At 46.2% G+C, this 25733-nt stretch overlaps 1 protein-coding gene across 1 annotated transcript in view; it reads right to left on the bottom strand.

The window, feature by feature from the left end:
- The window catches only part of atp10a (ATPase phospholipid transporting 10A), a 228889-nt gene that overhangs the window by 96024 nt on the left and 107132 nt on the right, over window positions 1-25733 (bottom strand). Inside the window, exon 4 of the mRNA XM_078402973.1 lies at window positions 16269-16354. Within this exon, the coding sequence (XP_078259099.1) occupies window positions 16269-16354 (86 nt within the window). The remainder of the gene's footprint in view (window positions 1-16268; window positions 16355-25733) is intronic.

The raw sequence follows: 25733 nt of genomic DNA, 5'->3' as shown, positions 1-25733 counted from the left end.
ACCACCAATTCTTAATCCATTCTATATTTAATCTTCACAACAAGATGCCATTATATAGACCGCCAATTCAGAATTCATTCTATAATTAAACATCACAACAGCGTGCCTTTATATCACTGTGAAGAATCCAGTCAAACTGAAAGGAAATCGTCCTTTTTGTACATGAGAATAACTTCCTGACTGACAAATGCTTTCATGAGAAGTTTATCACTTGTGAATCACTACACGATGGCAATGGAGTTTGTACCTGTACATCAAATATGAAAGAGTTCTGGATAGTTAGGCACGTTTCTTCACCCTAGAATGGCACCATCACGTACTACGGTTTTTAGGGTCGAGTGGTCTATCTTGTTCCTCTAGTACCTTTGGTTTACACCGAAGATAGACACAAAAAGCTGGAGTAAGTCCGGCAGGCAGGCAGCATCTCTGGAGAAAAATAATAGGTGACGGCTCGGGTCGAGACCCTTCTTCAGACTTCAGAGTTACTCCAGTTTTTTGTATCTATCTTCATTTTCATATTTTAGATAAGTCAAGTTCACAAATAAAAACCTCAAGGACAAGTTCACGGAGTCTAGGTGGGACAGCTTGGTGGCACGGTAGCGCAGCGGTAGAGTTGCTGCTTTACAGCGAATGCAGCGCCGGAGACTCAGGTTCGATCCTGACTACGGGTGCTGCACTGTAAGGAGTTTGTACGTTCTCCCCGTGACCTGCGTGGGTTTTCTCCGAGATCTTCGGTTTCCTCCCACACTCCAAAGACGTACAGGTATGTAGGTTAATTGGCTGGGTAAATGTAAAAATTGTCCCTAGTGGGTGTAGGATAGTGTTAATGTACGGGGATCGCAGGGCGGCACGGACTTGGAGGGCCGAAAAGGCTTGTTTCCGGCTGTATATATATATGATAAGAACAATACATATATATCGTAGTACAGTACAGCACAGGAACAGGCCCTTCGGTCCACAATGTCTGTGCTGAACATAATGCCTAGATCATCTCTTATCTGCCTGCACATAATCCATATCAATCCATTCCCTGCATATCCGCTGTATATATCTCTCTAATCACATCTATAGCTCTCGTTTCCCTTTCCCCTGACTCTCAATCTGAAGAAGGGTCTCGACCCAAAGCGTCACCTATTCCTTTACTCCAGATATGCTGTCTGACCCCCTGAGTTACTCCAGCATTTTGTGTCCGTCGTTGGTTTAAACCAGCAACTGCAGTTCCCTCCCACACATATTCAATGTATGAAGTGGTCTGAGTTATCACTGCACAACGTTAATATATTTTAAAGAGCTAAGCTACAAACCAGAACACCTTTGTAATACAAAGTGGGGTGAAAATCTCCACATTCCTACTGTGTGTAAGACCAACACAGAGAATCACTACCCACTGAATCACTGGCAAGAGGCACCTAAACTCTCAGATCGAAACAGCACAATTTTACCACACCACAAAATGCATTTAACAGGCTATAAACTAGCCGCAAAGAAAATCCATGGATAAGATAAATTAAGGAGAGTGTACAGTATGATAGGGTGACGAATTCTTATTATTACATGGATAGGACAGGTTTAGAGGGATATGGGCCAAATGCAGGCAGGTGGGACTAGTGCAGATGGGGCATGTTGGCCGGTGTGGGCAAGTTGGGCTGAAGGGCCTGTTTCCACGCTGCAAGATTCTATGACTCCATTAGTTTTCTCTCCTCATGAGCAATCCATGCCCAAAATGTGCAAAGGGCCGCACGAGGAGGGGTTTTGGAAAGTGGCACACAATCTTTTAATCCAATTCCATAGTTCAGTGGTGTGATCTGAATACCAGTTGCTATCCGAATACTTTCAACATTACAACCCACTGTCAAAAATTTCATGGCAAAATTCCCCTAATATACTGCCACGGTAGAGTTGCTGCCTCACAGTGCCAGAGACCCGGGTTCGATCCTGACTACGGGTGCTGTCTACATGGGTTTTTCTACGTTCTCCCCGTGACCTTTCTCCGGGTGCTCCGGTCTCCTCCCACATTCCAAAGATGTACAGGTTTGTAGGCTAATTGGCCTGGTAAAATTGTAAAATGTCCCGAGTGTGCATGACATTCTTGCCATAGAGGGAGTACAGAGAAGGTTCACCAGATTGATTCCTGGGATGGCAGGACTTTCATATGAAGAAAGACTGGATAGACTCGGCTTGTACTCGCTGGAATTTAGACGATTAAGGGGGGATCTTATAGAAACTTACAAAATTCTTAAGGGGTTGGACAGGCTAGATGCAGGAAGATTGTTCCCGATGTTGGGGAAGTCCAGAACAAGGGGGTCACAGTTTAAGGATAAGGGGGAAGTCTTTTAGGACCGAGATGAGAAAGTTTTTTTTCACACAGAGTGTGGCGAATCTGTGGAATTCTCTGCCACAGAAGGTAGTTGAGGCCAGTTCATTGGCTATATTTAAGAGGGAGTTAGATGTGGCCCTTGTGGCTAAAGGGATCAGGGGGTATGGAGAGAAGGCAGGTACGGGATACTGAGTTGGATGATCAGCCATGATCATATTGAATGGCGGTTCAGGCTCGAAAGCCGAATGGCCTACTCCTGCACCTATTTTCTATGTTTCTATGTGATAGTGTTAGAGGACGGAGAGCGCTGGTCAGAGCGGACTCGGTGGGCCGAAGGGCCTGTGCGCTGTATCTCTAAACTAAACTAAACTCAATTCTACATAAAATTAATTCATCTCTAAACTTAGTCCCGACGCCCAAGAGAATGAGGAAAAAAAACCTTAGATTAAGCTCCTGTGTTTGATCATTGTCCCCTGCAGAGCAGCGATGTACTTTTTAAAAGAACAGTCTGTCAATGCACCAAGGGCAGTGTAAAACAGACGCTGGAAAGTACACGCTGAATGAAGCCCATACACAGTCTGAAGAAAGCAAGGCAATGTAAATACACAGTGCAAACAAAATCAGTCCCAACAATCTCACAAGGAATTTCTTTCAGTCTAGACAATTGAAGCCACCTAACTTTCACAGCAGGCCCTAACCTCTCTCTGTGCCACAGGCTGAGATTTCTAATGGCCAATAAATTATACCACCATGGAGTGGTGTAGTTACAGCAACGAGAACAGAGAGGTCATCACAGACCCCACAGTGAAACCACCGGGATTTGGCCTCCATCGCAAGCGATGGCTAACCCTGAACAGGATCCGCACCCTCCATACAAGAACAGCCCATCACCTGCACAAGTGTTGGGATGGCAGACAGCCCTGCTTGCGACTGCGGATATCCAGACCAGACCAGACCATCCCACACATCGTGAATGACTGCTCACTGAGGCTTTTCCCTGGTGGCATCCAGGCCATCCACCCAGCAACTGATGCTGCCCTGGCCTGGATGTCTACCCTTGACCCATGACTTTAGGCTGTGCACGCCATACGCAAGAAGAAGACGCAACGAGAAGAGGTGTTTTAAAAATAATAGCATGGCCACACTTGCTAAATATCAGTCACAAAATGCTGGAGTAACTCAGCGGGACAGGCAGTCACCCTGAAGAGAAGGATTGGGTGACGTTTCGGGTCGAGACCCTTCTTCAATGTGGGAGATGTTGCTCTCTTACTTGAGAACAAATTCATCGGGAAAGAAAAGCTGTTGACGAGGAGAATTAATCTCTATTTAAGTAAGAAATGAGTAACATGTTTTCAAGCGAGAGTTAGATTAAGCTCTTCGGGCTAAAGGAATCAAGGGATATGGGGAAAAAGCAGGGATGGGGTACTGATTTTAGATGATCAGCCATAATCATATTGAATGGCGGTGCTGGCTCGAAGGGCCGAATGGCCTACTCCTGCACCTATTTTGCTATGTTTCTATGTTTCTGACATTTGATTGGAAAATCTAACGTAATCCAACTTTCAATGAGCTAACTGAACATTTACTTAAACCCAGTTTTCACATTTACTTTAGACTTTAACGAAGCAGTATGGAAACAGGCCCATCGGTCTACCGAGTCAACGCCAACCAGTGATCATCCCGTACACTAACACTATCCTACACACTATACAATTTTACTGAAGCCAATTAACCTGCAAACCTGTACGTCTTTGTAGTGTGGGAGGAAACCGGAGCACCTGGAATAAACCCACACGGTCACATACACACTCCGTACAGGCAACGCCCGCAGTCAGGATCAATCCCGGGTCTCTGGCGTTGTAAGTCAGCAACTCTACCGCTGTGCCACACATCTTCTAGCAACTAAATGTCACTTTCAAAAAGCAAAAATAGGTCCAGAAATAATTATGTTTGCACAAATTATGTTTGTTACAACTCAAAATCTAGTTGTTGTCCAAGTAGTTTTATCTACTGGATTTATACAGGAGTCCGGATTGGTATCTTGCACAACAAATAGCGTCCGGTATATAAACCACCAGGGAACTCGTACCACAAGGATCAAATGGTTTTCTGTGCATTTCCCTGCAACGTGGGAATCAAATGCTTAAAGGTCAGCTACTACAGCAGGGATAAATGGATCCATTTACCACATTTACCATGCTGGGGGAGTCCAGGACCAGTGGTCACAGTTTAAGAATAAGGGACAGGCCCATTTAGGACTGAGATGAGGAAAAACCTTTTTCAGCCGGAGAGTTGTGAATCTGTGGAATTCTCTGCCACAGAATGGAGGAAAATGGAGGCCAATTCACCGGATGTATTCAAGAGAGAGTTAGATACAGCTCTTCGGGCTAACGGAGTCAAGGGATATGGGGAGAAAGCAGGAACAGGGTACTGATTCTGGATGATCAGCCATGATCATATTGAAAAGGTGCTGGCTCGAAGGGCCGAATGGCCTCCTCCTGCACCTATTTTCTGTGTTTCTATGAAAACATTCAAAAGACGAACAAGCATGGATACAACGTGTGTCTTTAACCTGCGAAGAGAATCAAAGAAAAATGTGGTTGAAAACTTTACGAGCAACAACACTGAGAGCTGAACCCTTTTGTGAAAACATTCCCTTCTGATATTTGCGTGTGAAATTCCACATTGGTTACTGAACAATTAATCACCAGGGCAGTGAAGCTGGTGAAACTAATTGGAAACTTCTAAGTTATTTAGTGTGCTGAATGCAGCAAAGTAATTTTTGTTAGCATCACTGGTTTTGTAATGAAACACACTGGGCTGCAGTTCCCTAAGGCACTGTACTATTTTTAAATCCGTGTAATGTATGTGGGTGTCACTGGCAAGGCTGGCTGCCTGAAGTGCCCTTCAGAAGGTGGTAGGGAGGATTTTGAGCCACTGCATTCTTTAAGGTGGCTCAGTAAGGAGACTCTTACTGCAGCGAAGGAAGTGGAGAGTTCCTGCAAGCTAACACTGCAACAATTAGTTTTTAGTTTAGGGATAAAGAGTGGAAACAGGCCCTTCGGCCCACCGAGTCCGCACCGACCAGCGATCCCCACACACTGACACTACCCGACACACACTAAGGACAATTTTACATTTACACCAACCCAATTAACCTACAAACCTGTACGTCTTTGGAGTGTGGGGGAAAACCGAAGATCTCTGAGAAAACCGACGCAGGTCACGGGGAGAACGTGAGGTTATCCACTATAAATGTGAGGTTATCCACTATAAATGTGAGGTTATCCACTTTGGCGGCAGAAACAAGGAGGCAGATTATTATCTCAATGGAGTTAGGTTAGGTAAGGGGGAGGTGCAGCGAGACCTGGGTGTCCTTGTACACCAGTCAATGAAAGTTGGCGTGCAGGTACAGCAGGCAGTGAAGAAAGCTAATGGAATGTTGGCCTTCATAACAAGAGGATTTCAGTATAGGAGTAAAGAGGTTCTTCTGCAGTTGTATAGGGCCCTGGTAAGACCACATCTGGAGTATTGGGTACAGTTTTGGACTCCTAATTTGAGGAAGGACATCCTTGTAATTGAGGCAGTGCAGCGTAGGTTCACGAGATTGATCCCTGGGATGGCGGGACTGACATATGAAGAAAGATTGAAAAGACTAGGCTTGTATTCACTGGAGTTTAGAAGGATGAGAGGGGATCTTATAGAAACATATAAAATTATATAATTATACAAGCTAGATGCAGGAAAAATGTTCCCAATGTTGGGCGAGTCCAGAACCAAGGGGCCACAGTCTTAGAATAAAGGGGAGGACATTTAAAACTGAGGTGAGAAAAAAACTTTTTCACCCAGAGAGTTGTGAATTTGTGGAATTCTCTGCCGCAGAAGGCTGTGGAAGCCAAATCACTGGATGGATTTAAGAGAGAGTTAGATAGAGCTCCAGGGGCGAGTGGAATCGAGGGATATGGGGAGAAGGCAGGCACGGGGTATTGATTGGGGACGATCAGCCATGATCACAATGAATGGCGGTGCTGGCTCGAAGGGTCGAATGGCCTTCTCCTCTACCTATTTTCTATGTTTCTATGTTTCTCTGTACAAACTCCGTACAGACAAGCAACCGTAGTCAGGGTCGAACCCGGGTCTTTGGCGCTGTAAGGAAGTAACTCTACCGCTGCGCCACTGTGCCGGCCCGAGTTCCATTACCCCATGGTAATGCATTAATGAAAGGAAATACAATTGTGAGCTGTTTTGTCTCGGATGGTGTGGCAGCTGCGGTTACCTGGTCAGGACAGGTGGTAAAAGAGAGCCTGGGGGGGGATAGGGAATGTCAAGTCTGGCGTGAGGTGAGTTGGGGCAGCCTCCGGTCAGCTTCGACAACTTGGTGGGGGCAGGCAGTGACTGAGCCTGACAGAGAGCGGGCAGGGTAGAATTGTAGGGGGTTGTGCTGATCTAGCTCATTGGTGATTTGGCCGGGTACAGTCGTAGGGCAGGGTGGTGAGTGGGAAACCGAGGGAGAGGCGGCGTGTGGCATTGTAGGGGAGGGTGGTGCGTGAGAGAACAATGGAGGGGCGGTGGGGGGCATTGTAACGGAGGGTGGTGCATAGAGAGGCCAATGGAGAGGTGGTGGGTGCCATTGTAGGGGAAGGTGGTGCGTGAGAGAACAATGGAGAGGTATCATATCATATCATATCATATATATACAGCCGGAAACAGGCCTTTTGGCCCTCCAAGTCCGTGCCGCCCTGCGATCCCCGTACATTAACACTATCCTACACCCACTAGGGACAATTTTTACATTTACCCAGCCAATTAACCTACATACCTGTACGTCTTTGGAGTGTGGGAGGAAACCGAAGATCTCGGAGAAAACCCACGCAGGTCACGGGGAGAACGTACAAACTCCTTACAGTGCAGCACCCGTAGTCAGGATCGAACCCGAGTCTCCGGCGCTGCATTCGCTGTAAAGCAGCAACTCTACCGCTGCGCTACCTTGCCGCCCAGTTTAGGTTAAAGATACAGTGAGTAAACAGGCCCGTGCTGACCAGTAATCCCAACACACAAACACTATCCTAAACCCGAGGAACAATTTACAATTGTACCAAAGCCAATTAACCTACAAACCTGTACGTCTTTGGATGTGGGAGGAAACCGGAGCACCCGGAAAAAAAAACCCACGCAGGTCGCGGGGAGAAGGTACAAACTCCGCACAGACAAGCACCAGGATCGAACCCGGGTGTCTGGCGCTGTAAGGCAGCAACTCTACCGCTGTGCCGCCGCCACCGATTTGTCCTGGTCCCACTACACTGGCGCTGTGGCCAAGAAAGCACACCAATGCATCCACTGAGTCTCCGGCGCTGCATTCGCTGTAAAGCAGCAACTCTACCGCTGTGCTACCGTGGGGGGCATTGTAAGGGAGGGTGGTGTGTAGAGAGGCCAATGGAGAGGTGGGTGGCGGCTGTTGTAGGGGCAGATGGTGAGCGAGAGACCAATCGACAGGTGATGACTGTACACAAGGGTGGTGAGTAAGAGACTGATGGAGAGGCGGTGGACTATGGCTGTAGGGGAGAACGGTATGCGAGAGACAGATAGAAGGTGGTGGGGGGTGCTTGAATGGGAGGGCAATGAATGAGGGAGCATTGGGGAGGCGTGGATGTGGTTGTACGAGAGGGCCAGCCAGGAAAGACTGATGGAGAGGAGGTGGGAGATGATTGTACAAGATGGTGGTAACAGACTGATGGAGAGGAGGAGGTGAGAGATGACTGTACAAGATGGTGGTGAGTAAGAACGACACGGTGGCGCAGCGGTAGAGTTGCTGCCTTACAGCGAATGCAGCAAGAGAGACCTGGGTTCGATCCTGACTACGGGCGCTGTCTGTACGGAGTTTATACGTTCTCCCCGTGACCGCGTGGGTTTTCTCCGAGATCTTCGGTTTCCTCCCACACTTCAAAGACCTACTGGTTTGGAGGTTTATCGGCTTGGTATAATTGTAAATTGTCCCTAGTCTGTGTAGGATAGTGTTAATGTGCTGGGATTGCCGGTCGGTGCTGATTCAGTGGTCCAAAGACCTTGTTTCTGCGCTGTATGTCTAAACCAAACTAAAAAAAAGTCTGTGTATGAAAGAACGGCAGATGCTGGTTCAAATGGAAGGTAGACGCAAAATGCTAGAATAACTCAGCGGGACAGGCAGCATCTCTGGAGAGAAGGAATGGGTGATGTTTCGGGTCAAGACCCTTCTTCTTCAGACTCTGAAGGGTCTCGACCCGAAACGTCACCCGTTCCTTCTCTCCATAGATGCAGCCTGCCCCGCTGAGTTACTCCAGCATTTTGTGTCTCATAAAAAAGACCGATGGAGAGTTAGTGGGAGATTTCATGAGGCGGTGGTAACAGACTGATGGAGAAGACCGGGGGGGTGGGAGATGATTGTACGTGATGGTGGTGAGGAGGAGACTGATGGAGAGAAGGTGGGGGACAGTTGTCGGGGGGAGGCCGTTGTGTTCAGAGACTGATGGATGGGTCATGGGGTTACTGTTATAAGGGAATGTAATGAATGGGCCCACTGAAGAGCTGGCCGATGAATGATGAGGAACATTCCCTCGTGCCAGTGCCAGAGCCAGGCTGCGATCTGCTCGGGGTCGGCACAAAACCTGGCTCTTCAGTTGTAACAGTTATGCAGGCGATGCTTCAAGGCGTGGGATGTGATTCTCCATGTGCAGCCCTGAACCAAGCAGCACCATATGGACAAACATCTGGGAAGCTGACTTCATAAGGACATAAGTGATAGGAGCAGAATTAGGCTATTCGAACAATCAAGTCTACTCCGCCATTCAATCATGGCTGCTCTGTCATCCCACTCTTAACCCCATCCTCCTGCCTTCTCCCCATAACCCCTGACACCCGTACAAATCAAGTATCTTCCTATCTCTGCCTTAAAAATATCCATTGACTTGGCCTCCACAGCCAGATGTGGCAATCAATTCCACAGATTCACCACCCTTTGACTAAAGAAATTCCTCCTCATCTCCTTCCTAAAGGAACGTCCTTTTATTCTGAAGTTATGACCTCTGGTCCTAGACTCTCCCACTCGTGGAAGCATCACTCTCCACATCCACTCTATCTGGAGCTTTCACTATTCGATAAGTTTCAATGAGCACCCCCCCCTCCCCTCATTTTCCTTCGTCTTCTCCCAAAACCTTTCCACTCAGAGGGTGATGGGTATATGGAACGAGTTACCACCGGAGGTAGTTGAGGCACGTACTAGCACGCCACTTAAAAGTCACTTGGACAGTTACGTGCAGGGAAAGGATGAGAGGGATATGGGCCAAATGCGGCTGAATGGGACAATAGACAATAGGTGCAGGAGGAGGCCATTCGGCCCTTCGAGCCAGCACCACCATTCAATGTGGTCATGGCTGATCATTCTCAATCAGTACCCCGTTCCTGCCTTCTCCCCATACCCCCTGACTCAACTATCCTTAAGAGCTCTATCTAGCTCTCTCTTGAATGCATTCAGAGAATTGGCCTCCACTGCCTTCTGAGGCAAAGAATTCCACAGATTCACAACTCTCTGACTGAAAAAGTTTTTCCTCATCTCAGTTCTAAATGGCCTACCCCTTATTCTTAAACTGTGGCCCCTTGTTCTGGACTCCCCCAACATTGGGAACATGTTTCCTGCCTCTAACGTGTCCAACCCCTTAATAATCCTATACGTTTCGATAAGATCTCCTCTCATCCTTCTAAATTCCAGTGTATACAAGCTTAGTCGCTCCAGTCTTTCAACATATGACAGCCCCGCCATTCCAGGAATTAACCTAGTAAAGCTACGCTGCACGCCCTCAATAGCAAGAATATCCTTCCTCAAATTTGGAGACCAAAACTGCACACAGTACTCCAGGTGCGGTCTCACTAGGGCCCTGTACAACTGCAGAAGGACCTCTTTGCTCCTATACTCAACTCCTCTTGTTATGAAGGCCAACATTCCATTGGCTGTTATGAAGGCCAACATTCCTAGCTTAGATGGAGCGTCTTTGATGGCATAGATGAGTTGGGCTGAATGGCCTGTTTCATTGCTGTGTGACGGCAATTTCTGCCGACCAGAAGTTCTGCAGAAGCAGCCATATAACCATCCGTTTTTCAAAAGCACTTATTAATAGTTAAATGTTGGCATGGATACCAGGGATAACAATGCTGTGAGGCAGCAACTCTGCCGCTGCGCCACTGTGGCCCCCGATGTTCCTCAAGGGTTTTTAGTTTTGCGTAGAATAAAAGACATTGGTTACAGGTTTGTAGATACAATCTTGGATTTGTCGGCATCGGCCAATCCCACAGGGAGCTTGTCCAATTTATTCAGTACATTGCCCCCGAGCTACCTTCTCTGAGAACATCATTCAGGGTGTACCAACAATACTCTGCCTGTGCTTTCTCATTCAACATTTCCAATGCAAACAAACAGTGGGACAAGACCAAATGCAAAGGCATACAAAGTTGCTCTGTCGTATGATAACTATAGGCGCAGGAAGGCCATTCCATCCTTCAGGTCAGATTCACTGTTTATAGCCACAAGAAATAGTGACTGGGAGCAGCACTTCCAATACAAACAGTAGTTTCATTGTCTGTAACTCGTTTTCACCTCGCCCACAACTAACAATGGCCTGTTTCCTTGATCATCGTTACTTTTTTTGCACATCGTTCATTCATTTGTTCTCTATCTCTCGGTATCACCGTCTGCATCTTTCGTTTCCCTTTCCTCCGACTCTCAGTCCGAAGAAGGGTCTCGACCCGAAACGTCACCTATCTCTTCCCTCCAGTGGTGCAATCTGACCCGCTGAGTTACACCAGCTTTTAGTGTCCATCTGGGGTTTTAACGAGCAGCCGCAGTGCCTTCTTACACATACAGTAGATTTGCTATGAGTTGCATCTGGAGACATCTCCAGTACTGTTACATCCACAAAGAGTCTTACAGCAAATGAAGCACTTCTTGCCATTGGTGAAATGTTCGAAAACGGCATCATGAGGAAGAAAACAGCATCATTACGCTGGAAAGAGTGCAGGTCAGATTTACGAGGATGTTGTCAGGATATGGGGGCCTGAGATAGAGGGAAAACTTGGGCAGGCGAGGACTTTATTATTTGCTCAAGAGGCTGAGGGGTGATCTGAGAGAGATCTATAGGAAATGGATAAGTTGAATGCAAAGTCTTTTCCTCAGGGTAGTGGCATCAATAAACCTTCAAGGAAAACTGCATGTCCTTGTACATCAGTCACTGAAAATAAGCATGCAGGTATAACAGGTAGTGAAGAAAGCGACTGGCATGTCGGCCTTCAAAGCGAGAGGATTTGAGTGTAGGAGCAAGGAGGTCCTACTGCAGTTGTACGGGGCCCTGGTAAGACCACACCTGGAGTATTGCTATTGAGGAAGTGCAGCAACGTAGGTTCACCAGGTTAATTCCCGGGATGGTGGGACTGACATATGATGAAAGAATGGGTGGACTGGGCTTGTATTCACTGTAATTTAGAGGGATGAGAGGGGATCTTATGAAACATATACCATTTTTAAGGGATTGGACAGTCTAGCTGTGGAAAAATGTTCCCGATGTTGGGGGTCCAGAACCAGGGGTCACAGTTTAAGAATAAGGGCTAGGCCATTTAGGACTGAGATGAGGAAAAACTTTTTCACCCAGAGTTGTGAATCTGTGGAATTCTCTGCCACATAAGGCAGTAGAGGCCAATTCACTGGATGCTTGCAAGAGAGAGTTAGATTTAGCTCTTCGGGCAAATGGAATCAAGGGATATGTGGAAAAAGCAGGAACGGGGCACTGATTTTGGATGATCAGCCATGATCATATTGAATGGCGGTGCTGGCTTGAAGGGCCGAATGGCCTACTCCTGCATCTATGTTCCTATGTTTTTACAGTATGTTTCTAACATAGGTTTAAGGTGAAAAGGGAAAGATTTCATTGTAACCTGAGGGGCATCTTTTTCACCCAGAGGGTGGCAGATATATGGAATAAGCTGCTCACGGGGATGGTTGAAGCAAGTACTGTTACAGCTTGTAAAAGACACTTGGACAGGTACATGGATTGGAAAAGTGAAGAGGGGTAGTGCCCAAACATGGACAAATATGGGCGGCACGGTGGCGCAGCGGTAGAGTTGCTGCCTTACAGCGAATGCAGCGCCGGAGACTCAGGTTCGATCCTGACTATGGGCGCCGTCTGTACGGAGTTTGTATGTTCTCCCGTGACCTGTGTGGGTTTTCTCCGAGATCTTCGGTTTCCTCCCACACTCCAAAGACGTGCAGGTATGTAGGTTAATTGGCTGGGCAAATGTTTAAAAAAAATGGCCCTAGTGTGTGTAGGATAGTGTTAATGTGCGGGGATCGCTGGGCGGCGCGGACCCGGTGGGCCGAAGGGCCTGTTTCCACGCTGTATCTCTAAACTAAACTAAATGGGACTGGCTTAGATGGGGCATGTTGGTTGGCATGGGCGAGTTGGGCCGAAGGGCCTCTTTCCATGCTGTATGACTCTATGACTTCTGCCCACCAGAGGTTCTGGAGAAACAGCCGTGTAGTGATCCATTTCAAAAGTACTGATTAGTAGATAAATGTTGGCATGGATACCAGGGATAACAATGCTGTTCTCCTTCAAAATAGGATCTTTTATGGCTACATGATAGAGTAAATGAGCTTGGTTTCATGTCTAAGCAGAGCCAACCATTTCAACGTGTGCCCTTTAAGTGCTGGAGGCTGCTTCAACAGAAAGATCATTATCACTGATATTTTTCATCCATTGCAATTAGTATTACACGCAACAAATATTTGGATTTAAACTCTCTTCCCGCTTAGCAGTTGCAAATGAAAAGGGCAACAGGCAGAGATCAGTTTCACAACGCACCCAGGAAGAATTTTTCCCGTTTAATGGCTGGCGGCCATTGACTATTTAATGTCAGGTTTCCCGGAGTTCACGCTATTCCCTGGCACGGTAATGTTTGTTACATACATTTGGCGGCTGAATATTATGGACGCTGAAACGCGGGGAGCGATATTATTAATTAACACGTTGAATAAGCTGGGTCACAAATAGAAATTGGGAAGAGAAACATGTTGGTGCACTTACGGAAATTGCACGGCACAATTGCAAATGAAAAATATATATAAAAGCCTTCATGTTGATGAGCAGGACCCATTAGAACCTCAACAATCAACCATTCTGCACATCCCTCTGTCTACACTCTGAAGTAACCTGGCTCCTGAAGACTAATGGAGTAAAATCAGCATCTGTTCTCAGCAAAACATGAAACACATGTCAGATTAATTTGAGTTTAATGTACTGACATTGGCCTTTTGACAGCACCAGGTTGCCTGGCTTGATGAGTAAGTGTCTTTACATAATAGTCACACGGCCACAACTCTGTCTTCTGTCATGGAGCTGGGCATAAGGGATTAGGAAACAAAAATTTAATAAAGCTACAGATGTCCTCAAAAACAAAAGAGAAAATAAGAGAAAATACTCAGCAAGTCAGGCAGCATCTGTGGCAAGAGAAAAAGGCTTAACATATCAAGTGTCGGCGCCCAAGGGCGGCACGGTGGCACAGCGGCAGTGTTAGAAACATAGAAAAATAGGTGCAGGAGTCGGCCATTCGGCTATTCGAGCCAGCACCGCCATTCAATATGATCATGGCTGATCATCTAAAATCAGTACCCCGTTCCTGCTTTTTCCCCACATCCCTTGATTCCTTTAGCCCTAAGAGCTAAATCTAACTCTCTCTTGGAAACATCCAGTGAATTGGCCTTCAGTGCATTCTGTGGCAGAGTATTCCACACATTCACAACTCTCTGAGTGAAAAAGGTTTTCTTCATCTCAGTCCTAAATGGCCTACCTCTTACTCTTAAACTATGGCCCCTGGTTCTGGACTCCCCCAACATGGGGAGCATTTTTCCTGCATCTCGCCTGTCCAATCCCTTAAGAATTATATATGTTTCTATAAGATCCCCTCTCATTGTTCTGAATTCCAGTCGACCCATTCTTTCATCATATGTCAGTCCCACCATCCCAGGAATTAACCTGGTGAACCTACGTTACACTCCCTCAATAGCAATAATGTCCTTCCTCAAATTAGGAGACCAAAATTGCACACAATATTCTAGGTGTGGCCTCACCAGGGCCCCGTATAACTGCAATAGGACCTCCTTGCTCCTAAACTCAAATCCTCTCGCAATGAAGGCCAACATGCCATTGGCTTTCTTCACTGCCTGCTGTACCTGCATGCTTACCTTCAGTGACCGACGTACAAGCACACCCAGGTCTCGTTGCACCTCCCCTTTTCCTAATGTGACATCATTCAGATAAGAATCGGTATTCCTGTTCTTGCCACCAAAGTGGATAACCTCACATTTATCCACATTATACTGCATCTGCCATGCATCTGCCCACTCACCCAACCTATCCAAGTTACCCTGCATCCTCGTAGCATCCTCATCGCAGCTCACACTGCCACCCAGCTTTGTGTCATCCACAAACGTGGAGATGTCACATTTAATTCGCTCACCTAAATCGTTAATATATATTCTAAATAACTGGGATCCCAGCACCGAGTCTTGCGGCAACCATCCCCGTGAGCAGCTTGTTCCATATATCTGCCACTCTCTGGGTGAAAAATATGCCCCTCAGGTTACAAATAAATCTTTCCCTTTTCACCTTAAACCTATGTTAGAAACATACTGTAGAAACATAGGAGTAGGCCATTCGGCCCTTCGAGCCAGCACCGCCATTCAATATGATCATGGCTAATGCTGCCTGTCCCGCTGAGTAACTCCAGCATTTTGTGTCTACCTTTGATTTGAACCAACATCTGCAGTTTTCTTTCCTACATATAATCTTATTGCCACTTCAGCTCCCAGCCTGTTTCAACTGGGCGGCACGGTAGCGCAGCGGTAGAGTTGCTGCTTTACAGCGAATGCAGCGCCGGAGACTCAGGTTCGATCCTGACTACGGGTGCTGCACTGTAAGGAGTTTGTACGTTCTCCCCGTGACCTGCGTGGGTTTTCTCCAAGATCTTCGGTTTCCTCCCACACTCCAAAGACGTACAGGTATGTAGGTTAATTGGCTGGGTAAATGTAAAAATTGTCCCTAGTGGGTGTAGGATAGTGTTAATGTACGGGGGTCGCTGGGCGGCACGGACTTGGTGGGCCGAAAAGGCCTGTTTCCGGCTGTATATATATGATATGATATGATGATATGATAACTGCACTTTTAACTGTATTAACGGCTGGCACAGTGGTGCAGCGGTGGAGTTGCTGCCTTACAGCGCCCGAGACCCGTGGTTCGATCCTGACTATGGGTGTTGTGTGTACGGAGTTTGTACGTTCTCCCTGTGACCGTGTGGGTTTTCCCGGGATCCTCTGGTTTCCTCCCACACTCTCAAGACATACAGGTTTGTAGGTTAAATGTGTAGGAAGGAACTGCAGATGCTGGTTTAAACCAAAGATAGACACAAAAAGCTGGAGTAACTCTGCTGGTCAGGCACCATCTCTGGAATAAGTGACTATGGATATGGATAGGACCAGGCTTGGAGGGATATGGACCAAAAACAAGCAGGTGGGACTAGTGTAGCTGGGACATGTTGGCCGGTGTGGGCAAGTTGGGCCGAAGGGCCTGTTTCCGCACTATGTCACTCTATGACACTATGACCAGCAATGCCTGTACAGTAGCACTATCCTGCACGCTAAGGACAATTTACAATTTTGCCAATGCCAATTAACCTACAAACCTGTACGTCTTTGGAGTGTGGGAGGAAACCGGAGCACCCGGAGAAAACCCGGGTCACAGGGAGAATGCACAAACTCCTTACAGACTGCACCCGTAGCCAGGAACAAACCTGAGCCTAAGGCAGCAACCCTACCATTGCACCACTGTGGCCACCCAAGAAGGAGGATGCCAAGAATATGAGACTGGACACAACTTACATGTAACCTTGAAATCTGTTCAGGTCGTTGTTTGGCTTCTCACATTCTATAACACTGTTAAACTTCATGGGGTCAAATTCAGTTTCCTAAACACAGTGGAAGCAAAGAAGAAGAACAGTCAATCACGTTGATCTCAAAAATGACAAAAATGAAATACACAGAAGGATTAAATAATACTGGTTACTTAATGTTACATCACGAATGCACAAGGAAATCTTGCATAAAACACAAAATTCTGGAGCAACTCAGCAGGACAGGAACATCTGTAAGTAGGCCGCATTTATGAGTCTGGAGAAGGGTTTACCCCAAAAACATCCCTTATCTAAACCTTCCACAGTAACCGCCTGACTCACTGAGTTACTCCAGCACTTTGCGTTTCACATCATGAATATTTTCATTAAGATTTTTCCCGAATTGGTGCATTTGGAAAAAGTGCAAATATCCTTTCGGCTTATGTAGAGTGAATCCCTGATCATCTGATGTCCATTGACAGGTCCCCCACAGGATACAGCACGGCTCCATTCCCGAGAACCTCTCACGACCCAAACAGTCCACAAACCGATCAATCCATCAATGAATCAATCAATTTTGGAGTCTTAATGGGTTTGAAATCGGTTCCTGGGCATCCGGGTCTTTCATAAATCCATAAGTCATTGGAGCAGAATTAGGCCATTCAGCCCATCGAGTCTACTCTGCCATCCAATCACGGCTGATCTATCTCTCCCTCTCAACCCCACTCTCCTGCCTTCTCCCTGTGACCTTTGACACCCTTACTAATCAAGAACCTGTTGATCTTTCTTTGCTCAGCGGGACAGGCAGCATCTCATGGAGAGAAGGAATGGGCGACGTTTCGGGTCGAGACCCTTCTCCAGACCCGAAACGGATCAGCCTGAAGAAGGGTCTCGACCCGAAAGGACACCCATTCCTTCTCTCCACAGATGCTGCCTGTCCCGCTGAGTTACTCCAGCTTTTTCTGTCTGTCTTCAGTTTGAACCAGCATCTGCAGTTCCTTCTTACACTATTTTTCTTTGCTCGCGGCATTAGGGGGTTGCCTTCGTTTCCTGTCAGTTTCTGATGGAAACCATGCTTCTTCTGTGTAGGGCTGTCGGGATGCCTGAGGAGCAATTCAGATTTCAATCCCTGTGAACGACAGTGCTGAGTTTGGCCACCGCTACGAGTTTCAGCTTTCATTTCCAATAGACAATAGACAATAGGTGCAGGAGGAGGCCATTCGGCCCTTCGAGCCAGCACCGCCATTCAATGTGATCATGGATGATCATTCTCAATCAGTACCCCGTTCCAGCCTTCTCCCCATACCCCCTGACTCCGCTATCCTTAAGAGCTCTATCTAGCTCTCTCTTGAATGCATTCAGAGAATGGGCCTGCTCTGCCTTCTGAGGCAGAGAATTCCACAGATTCACAACTCTCTGACTGAAAAGGTTTTTCCTCATCTCAGTTCTAAATGGCCTACCCCTTATTCTTAAACTGTGGCCCCTTGTTCTGGACTCCCCCAATATTGGGAACATGTTTCCTGCCTCTAACGTGTCCAACCCCTTAATAATCTTATACGTTTCGATAAGATCTCCTCTCATCCTTCTAAATTCCAGTGTATACAAGCCTAGTCGCTCCAGATCTCCCCTCATCCTCCTGCGCTCCATGGAATAAAGTATTAGGCCGTTCAACCGTTCCCTACAGCTCAGGCCCTTGGGTCCTGGCAACTTCCTCATAATTTTAAATGGAATGAAAGAAATTAAAGCTAAATGAGGATACCTGCAGACATAAAAGTGGATATTTGTACCTTTTATGCTGATAAATATCCTGCATTGTTTAAGAAGGATAAATGACATTGACCCACTGTTAAATAATATATTGAAATGATGGTACAATGAACATAAAGACATGACCCAATTGTATTTACTATATATGTTATGAATAAAGTATAAACTGTATTTGAAATAAATATTTTTGAATTTTTACATCCTCTTTGGCTATATTTCAAGTTGAACAGAAAGCATAGAAACATAGATAATAGATAAAGTAGACGACCATTCGGCCTTTCGAGCCAGCACCGCCATTCAATATGATCATGGCTGATCATCCAAAATCAGCATCGTGTTCAGCCTTTTTTCCCCATATCCCTTAATTCCGTTAGCTCTACGAGCTATATCTAACTCTCTCTTGAAAACATCCAATGAATTGGCCTCCACTGCCTTCGGTGGCAGAGAATTCCACAGATTCACAACTCTCCGGGTGAAAAGGTCCTAAATGGCTGACCCCTTATTCTTAAATTGTGACCCCTGGTTCCGGAATTCCCCCAACATGGGGAACATTTTTCCTCCATCTAGCCTGTCCAATCCCTGAAGAATTTTATACGTTTCCACAAGATCCACTCTCATCCTTCTAAATTCCGGTGAATATAAGCCCAGTCGACTCATCTTTCATCCCACCCAATCCAGTCTTCAGTTTTGGAAAACTGAGCGATTCCATCTGTCTAACCTGAACACTATAATAATAATAATAAGCATTTATTTTATATAGCGCCTTATCAGGTGCTCAAAGCGCTTTACAAAAACAATCAACATAAAAACAAACAGACAAACTATCCTAACACTGGCTGAGTAAACTCCCTCTTTAATAAGAGATCTTATAATGGCATATCTTACTCACTTCTCTCTAGCACAGTATGTTCCTGATGTCAGTCAGTGTTCAGCAGCCATCATCAAACTGGAGACTGATCTTTGAATATCCTAGATTCTGCGGTTGCAATCTAGTTCCTTATTTAAATGCGTTTAGACTTTAGAGACACAGCTTGGAAACTGTTCCTTCGACCCACCATGTCCGAGCCGACCAGCGATCGATCACTCCATACACTACAACTATCCTACAAGCTCGGGGCAATTTTTACAAATTTGCAGAAGTCAATTAACCTACAAACCTTTGGAGTGTGGGAGGAAACCAGAGCGCCCTGGATTAAAGCAAGTCACAGGGAGAACGTACGTACTCCGTACAGACAGCATCCGTGGTCAGGATCGAACCCGGGTCACTGACGCTGTAAGGCAGCAACTCTACCGCTGCGCCATTATCCTTGGTGTGACGCAGTAAAATGGGCATTTGCATGGGTCTCTACCGCGATGGAGAGCATCGATGAATCAAGTTGATCTTTTTGACATTAATCTATGATCATCTGTGTATAATCTTCTCATATTAACCTGGTCCTTTCAGCTTCAGCATATATCCCTGATCTGATTTTGACGTTGCATGTCATTCCCATTGTTCAACATTGTTCTTTTTTTTGGTTTTGTGTTGGTTTGTGATTGTGTGTGTTATTGCTTATTTTTATTGCTCTTATTGTTGGACTCTGGGTAAAGGAATTCCGTCCAAAAGACTTGTTCTTTTTGGATGACAATAAAGGTTATTCTGATTCTGATAGGGTTAGACATTCTGAGACATTGTTTGCACTGGTGCTTAAGTGTGCAGTAAAGTTTCTGCTCTCCTTTTCATGAATGTCATTTGATTTGAGAACGCTGCAATTAACACAGTACATCTGCAGTATTTTGCGTGTATCTACAACAGGTATTTACGCTGGTGACTTTCACCATATGCAAGGTCTAGAGAAAATGCATTCAAGAGAGAGCTAGATAGAGCTCTTAAGGATAGCGGAGTCAGGGGGTATGGGGAGAAGGCAGGAACGGGGTACTGATTGAGAATGATCAGCCATCAACACATTGAATGGCGGTGCTGGCTCGAAGGGCTGAATGGCCTCCTCCTGCACCTATTGTCTATTGTCTATTGTCTATAAAAAAGTCAGAACTTCATTTTTATATATTAAAAAAAAGATGTTGATGAAGAGTAACACCACTTTTGATGAGGCCGTCAAAATTTAGAGATCACCACACGAAACGGCCTCAATCAATTTAAAGACCAGCTAGATGAGAGAAAGAAAGAAAGCTGAACTGTGTCTTTCTATTCTTGGCGTACCGGTGGGAATGAAGTGGGTTGATTGAAGGAGAAGCTGCCAAATGTGAGCAAAACTGTATCAGTTCCCTCGGGAGAACCTTGGTTGTAACGCACTGATACACTCCTCGAGAGACACAGGGAGCTTTAAGTTGCTGATCCGATCCATCCTCATAAGATCACAGGATCATAAGTGATAGGAATAGAATGAGGCCAGTCGGCCCATCAAGACTACTCCGCCATTCAATCATGGCTGATCTATCTCCTAACCCCATTCTCCCTGCCTTCTCCCCATAATGGTGGCTGGTGCATGGTGCCGCAAGGCTCGGTGCTGGGACCCCAGTTATTTACAATATATATTAACGATTTAGACGAGGGAATTAAATGTAACATCTCCAGGTTTGCCAATGACAAAAAGCTGGGTGGCAGTGTGAGCTGCGAGGAGGATGCTAAGAGGCTGCAGGATGACTTGGATAGGTTGGGTGAGTGGGCAGATTCATGGCAGATGCAGTATAATGTGGATAAATGTGAGGTTATCCACTTTGGTGGCAAGAACAGGAAGGCAGATTATTATCTGAATGGTGCCAGATTAGGAAAAGGGGAGGTGCAACTAGACCTGGGTGTCTTTATACATCAGTCACTGAAAGTAAGCATGCAGGTACAGCAGGCAGTGAAGAAAGCTAATGGCATGTTGGCCTTCATTGCGAGAGGATTTGAGTTTAGGAGCAAAAATGTCCTAATGCAGTCGTACAGGGCCCTGGTGAGACCACACCTGGAGTATTGTGTGCAGTTTTGGTTTCATAATTTGAGGAAGGACATTATTGCTATTGAGGGAGTGCTGCATAGATTCACCAGGTTAATTCCCGGGATGGCGGGACTGACATGCGATAAAAGAATGGGTCGACTGGGCTTGTATTAAATGGAATTTCGAAGGATGAGAGGGCATCTTATCGAAACATATAAAATTCTTAAGGGATTGGACAGGCTAGATGCAGGAAAAATCTTCCTGATGTTGGGGGACTCCAGGACCGGAGTCATAGTTTAAGAATAAGGGGTAGGCCATTTAGAACTAAGATGAAGAAAAACTTTTTCACTCAGAGAGTTGTGAATCTGTGGAATACTCTGCCACAGAATGCAGTGGTCGTTAATTCACTGGATGTTTCCAAGAGAGAGTTAGATTTAGCTCTTTGGCTAACGGAATCAAGGGCTATGGGGAAAAAGCAGAAACAGGGTACTGATTTTGGATGATCAGCCATGTTCATATTGAATAGTGATGCTGGCTCGAAGGGCCGAATGGCCTACTCCTGCACCTATTGTTTTATATTTCTATGTTTCTAACCTCTCTCACCCATACTAATCAAGAATCCATCTATCTCTGCCTTAAATATATAGCCACTGATTTGGCCTCCAAAGAATCACAGATTCACCACCCTCTGACTAAAGAAATTCCTCCTCATCTCCTTCCTAAAAGAACGTCCTTTAATTCTGAGGCTATGACCTCTAGTCCTCGTCTCTCCCACTAGTGGAAACATCCTCTCCACATCCACACTGTCCAAGCCTCGATAAACCAATTCTTCCCAAGTCATTAGCCTGTCTTCTCTATTGCCAAGCTGTTAGCCTTGCCAATATCTCACAGTCTGTCCTGATCCTTAAAGTAGCTCAGAATGAGCAGTGACTTATCAGTTTAGTTTAGAGATATAGTGTGAAAACAGGCCCTTCGGCCCACCGAGTACGCACCGACCAGCGATCCCTGCACATTAACACCACCCTACACACACTAGGGACAATCTTACATTTTACATTTATACCAAGCTTGAACCTCTTTGGAGTGTGGGAGGAAAGCGAACATCTGGGAGAAAACCCATGCAGGTCATGGGGAGAACGTACAAACTCCGTACAGACAGTACTCGTAGTCAGGATCAAACCTGGGTCTCTGGCGCGGTAAGGCAGGAGTTCTACTGCTGCACCATTGTGCTGCCCTGTTGTTTTTTGGGTCTCTTATGATGTCAGATATTGTCAAAAATAATCAGATTTGATGTGGGTAAAATACCTGGCCTCACGCTCGTAAGGGAATAATCAATAACCCCAGAGACTGCTACAATCCTACACTCACCAAACAGGAAAGCCTCAGTAGACACAAAATGCTGGAGTAACTCAGCAGGTCAGGCAGCATCTCTGGAGAGAAGGAATGGGTGACGTTTCGGCTCGAGACCCTTCTTCAGACTGATGTGGAGCTCTTTCTTCGTCGCCTCCGCCTCCGGGCCTTTTTCCATGGGAAGGAGTCCTCACCACCCAGTGATGACGCCTTCTCCCGTCTCCAGCGGAACCCCTCCTCTTGGACTCCCCCGGCTGGCCATCTACCTTCACCAGACCTTTTCATTTCTAACTGCTGGAGGGACATATTTTCCACTCCCCTGACTTACTCCGACCTCTCCCCTCCTGAACGTGCAGCCCTCCGCTCACTCTGCAGCAACCCCGAAAAATAAAACATCAGTCTGAAGAAGGGTCTCGACACGAAACGTCACCCATTCCTTCTCTCCAGAGATGCTGCCTGACCCGCTGAGTTACTCCAGTGTTTTGTGTCTACCTTCGGTTTAAACCAGCATCTGCCTTTTTGTTTTTTTTCCTAAACCGGAAAGCCTGGTTTTGAGGAGTAAAAATAGAAAAGTTAATTTCTGTGGGGAATAAGTCATCAGTCATTTTAAGATACGCAAGAGTTTGTATTTCCACACTGCATTACAGCTGTATGATACGTGATAAAAGTCACTAAAGTCCTGGGTGACATTTCACTTCGGGCATAAAATCTGAAGGAAAAATCTTTGACACTCCCATTATAAACCTCCCTGGTTCAACTCCAGTCTTCTATGCACAGTATGGTTAGGGTTTATCTTAATATCAATCTCTTTGTTGTTCAAGCTTACACTAATTGATTTGGCTTCCACCCCACTCTCACTTCCACTCTCTTACTGAGTCTGGAATAATACTGATCTCACATCAGCCTCTTTTTTCTTTTATGTATAAACAGGCGGCACAGTGGCACAGGGGTAGAGGTGCTGCCTTATAGCACCAGAGACCCGGGTTCCATCCTATCTACGGGTGCTTATCAGTACGGGGTTTGTACGTTCTCCCCGTGACCTGCGTGGGCTTTCTCCGGGATCTCCAGTTTCCTCCCGCACTCCAAAGACGTACAGGTTTGTAGGTTAACTTGGTTTGGTGTCATTTTAAATTGGCTCGAGAGTGTGCAGGATAGTGTAACCGTGCGGGGAACGCTGGTCGTTGGGCCGAAGGGCCGGTTTCCACTCTGTATCTCTATACTAAACTAATATTCTCCTCTCTCCTGTGTACCATTCATTTAATTTTTTTTGTCTTTTCATTATCTCTCCCCCTTTCTTTTTACACAGTTTTTCAGCACATTCATCACTTTCCTTCTTCCTGGTGCATCTCCCTCGACCACAGTACTTTTTCTTAGCATCTCCTGAAGGCTTGAGAGCACAATTTCTTCTGAATTAATCTGCTTTCACTACAGCTTGGGACATGCGTCTCTTTATTTCTGCTGTCGAAAAGGACTGCAGTAATGATTGGGAGAACGTGTGGGAAGATATAAATGCACACAGGCATTCCTTGATTTACCAAAGGCTTGGACTCCTGGTGAAGATTTTAAGCAGAGGCCATCGAAAGTTTGTCAACAAGTCTTGATGTTTGATTAGGACACTGTGTGCATCTTTAGGTACAATCTATTCCTATGAGCACCTAGCTGAGTGCTCTTTGGTGTAGCAAAGGACAGACACGCAAATCAAATGGTACCGCAAACTGGTGGCGCAACGGTAGAGTTGCTGCCCTCACAATGCCACAGACCCGGGTTCGATCCTGACTACAGGTTCGCTCTGTACGGAGTTTGTACGTTCGCCCCGTGACCTGCATGGATTTCCTCCAGGATCTCCAGTTTCCACCCACACTCCAAAGACGTACAGGTTTGTAGGTTAATTGGTTTTGGTGTAATTGTAAATTGCCCCTAGTCTGTGCAGGATAGTGTTAGTTTGCGGGGATCGCTGTCGGCACGGACTTGGTGGGCCGACGGGCCTGTTCACGCACTGTATCAGTCAGAGAGTTGTGAATCTGTGGAATTCTCTGCCTCAGAAGGCAGTGGAGGCCAATTCTCTGAATGCATTCAATAGAGAGCTGGATAGAGCTCTTAAGGAAAGCGGAGTCAGGGGGTATGGGGAGAAGGCAGGAACGGGGTACTGATTGAGAATGATCAGCCATGATCACATTGAATGGCGGTGCTGGCTCGAAGGGCCGAATGGCCTCCTCCTGCACCTATTGTCTATTGTCTATTGTATCTCTAAACTCAACTGAAATAAAGAAACTTTTTTTTAAAAGTCGGCCATTCAGGAGAAAATGACTTTGAAACTTCAGTTACATCTGCACACTCATCACAGCCAAAGATAGGTCCATGAGTTAAAGCACAGAATCTGAACTGTGATTCTGCGATCAGGATGGGTATTACTAAACATGCGATGGTTAGCAGCACGTGGCAAGGCCTGACCAGTCAGAAACCCACAGAGGGAACACATTCACGGACCTAAAATGCATCAATGTGATTTTTGTCCGAGAAAGGATGGGTCATATAAAGAAAAAGTGGCTGAGATAAACGAAAACCTGAAATTGACCCGAGGCTGGTTAGGCCGCATTTAGAGTACTGTGGGCAAATCTGGGCCCCATATCTGAGGAAGGATTCGCTGGCTCTGGAGAGGGTTCAGAGGAGGCTGACAAGAATGATTCTAGGGATGAGTCGGTTAGCATATCATGCGCGTTTGACGGCACTGGGCCTGTACTCGCTGGAGTTTAGAAGGTTGAGGGGGGAACTCATTGAAACTTACAGAATAATGAACGGCACAGATAGAGTGGATGTGGAAAGGATGTTTCCACTGGTGGGAGAGTCTAGGGCCAGAGTACATAGCCTCAGAATTAAAGGGCACTCTTTTAGAAAGCAGGTGAGGTGGGACTTCTTTAGTCAGAGAGTACTTAATCGATGAAACTCATTGTCACAGAGGGCTGTGGAGGCCAAGTCAGTGGATATTTTAAAGACGGAGATTGACAGATTCTTAATTAATAATGGCGTCAGGGGTTGTGGGGAGAAGGCAGGAGAATGGGGTTGAGAGGGACAGATAGATCAGCCACAATGGGCCGAATGGACCAATTCTGCACCTCTAACTTATGAACCATCAATGTTGCCTTTGCCTCCACAGATGCTGCCTGATCCGCTGAGTTCCTCCGGCAGCTTGCTTTGTTACACAAGGTTCCAGTATCTGCGCTCTCTTTTGTCTCTGCAGAATGGTGGGATACCATTATCAAATGTTACCTTGCCCTTGTTCTGCTAAATAGTTTCTCTACATTTAGTTGAGAAATAAAGCTTTTATGTACTAAGTTGCAAACTTAAAAACCCTGGCGACCAGCGTGTGAATGAAGTTGAAGTCATGTTGTTTTGGGGCTTTTGTGTGCAAAGGTCTC

The sequence above is a fragment of the Rhinoraja longicauda genome, chromosome 7, assembly GCF_053455715.1.
Source record: "Rhinoraja longicauda isolate Sanriku21f chromosome 7, sRhiLon1.1, whole genome shotgun sequence".
NCBI lineage: Eukaryota > Metazoa > Chordata > Chondrichthyes > Rajiformes > Arhynchobatidae > Rhinoraja > Rhinoraja longicauda.
The sequence above is the reverse complement of the archived record's forward strand: the minus strand, read 5'-3'. Positions and strand labels throughout refer to the sequence as shown.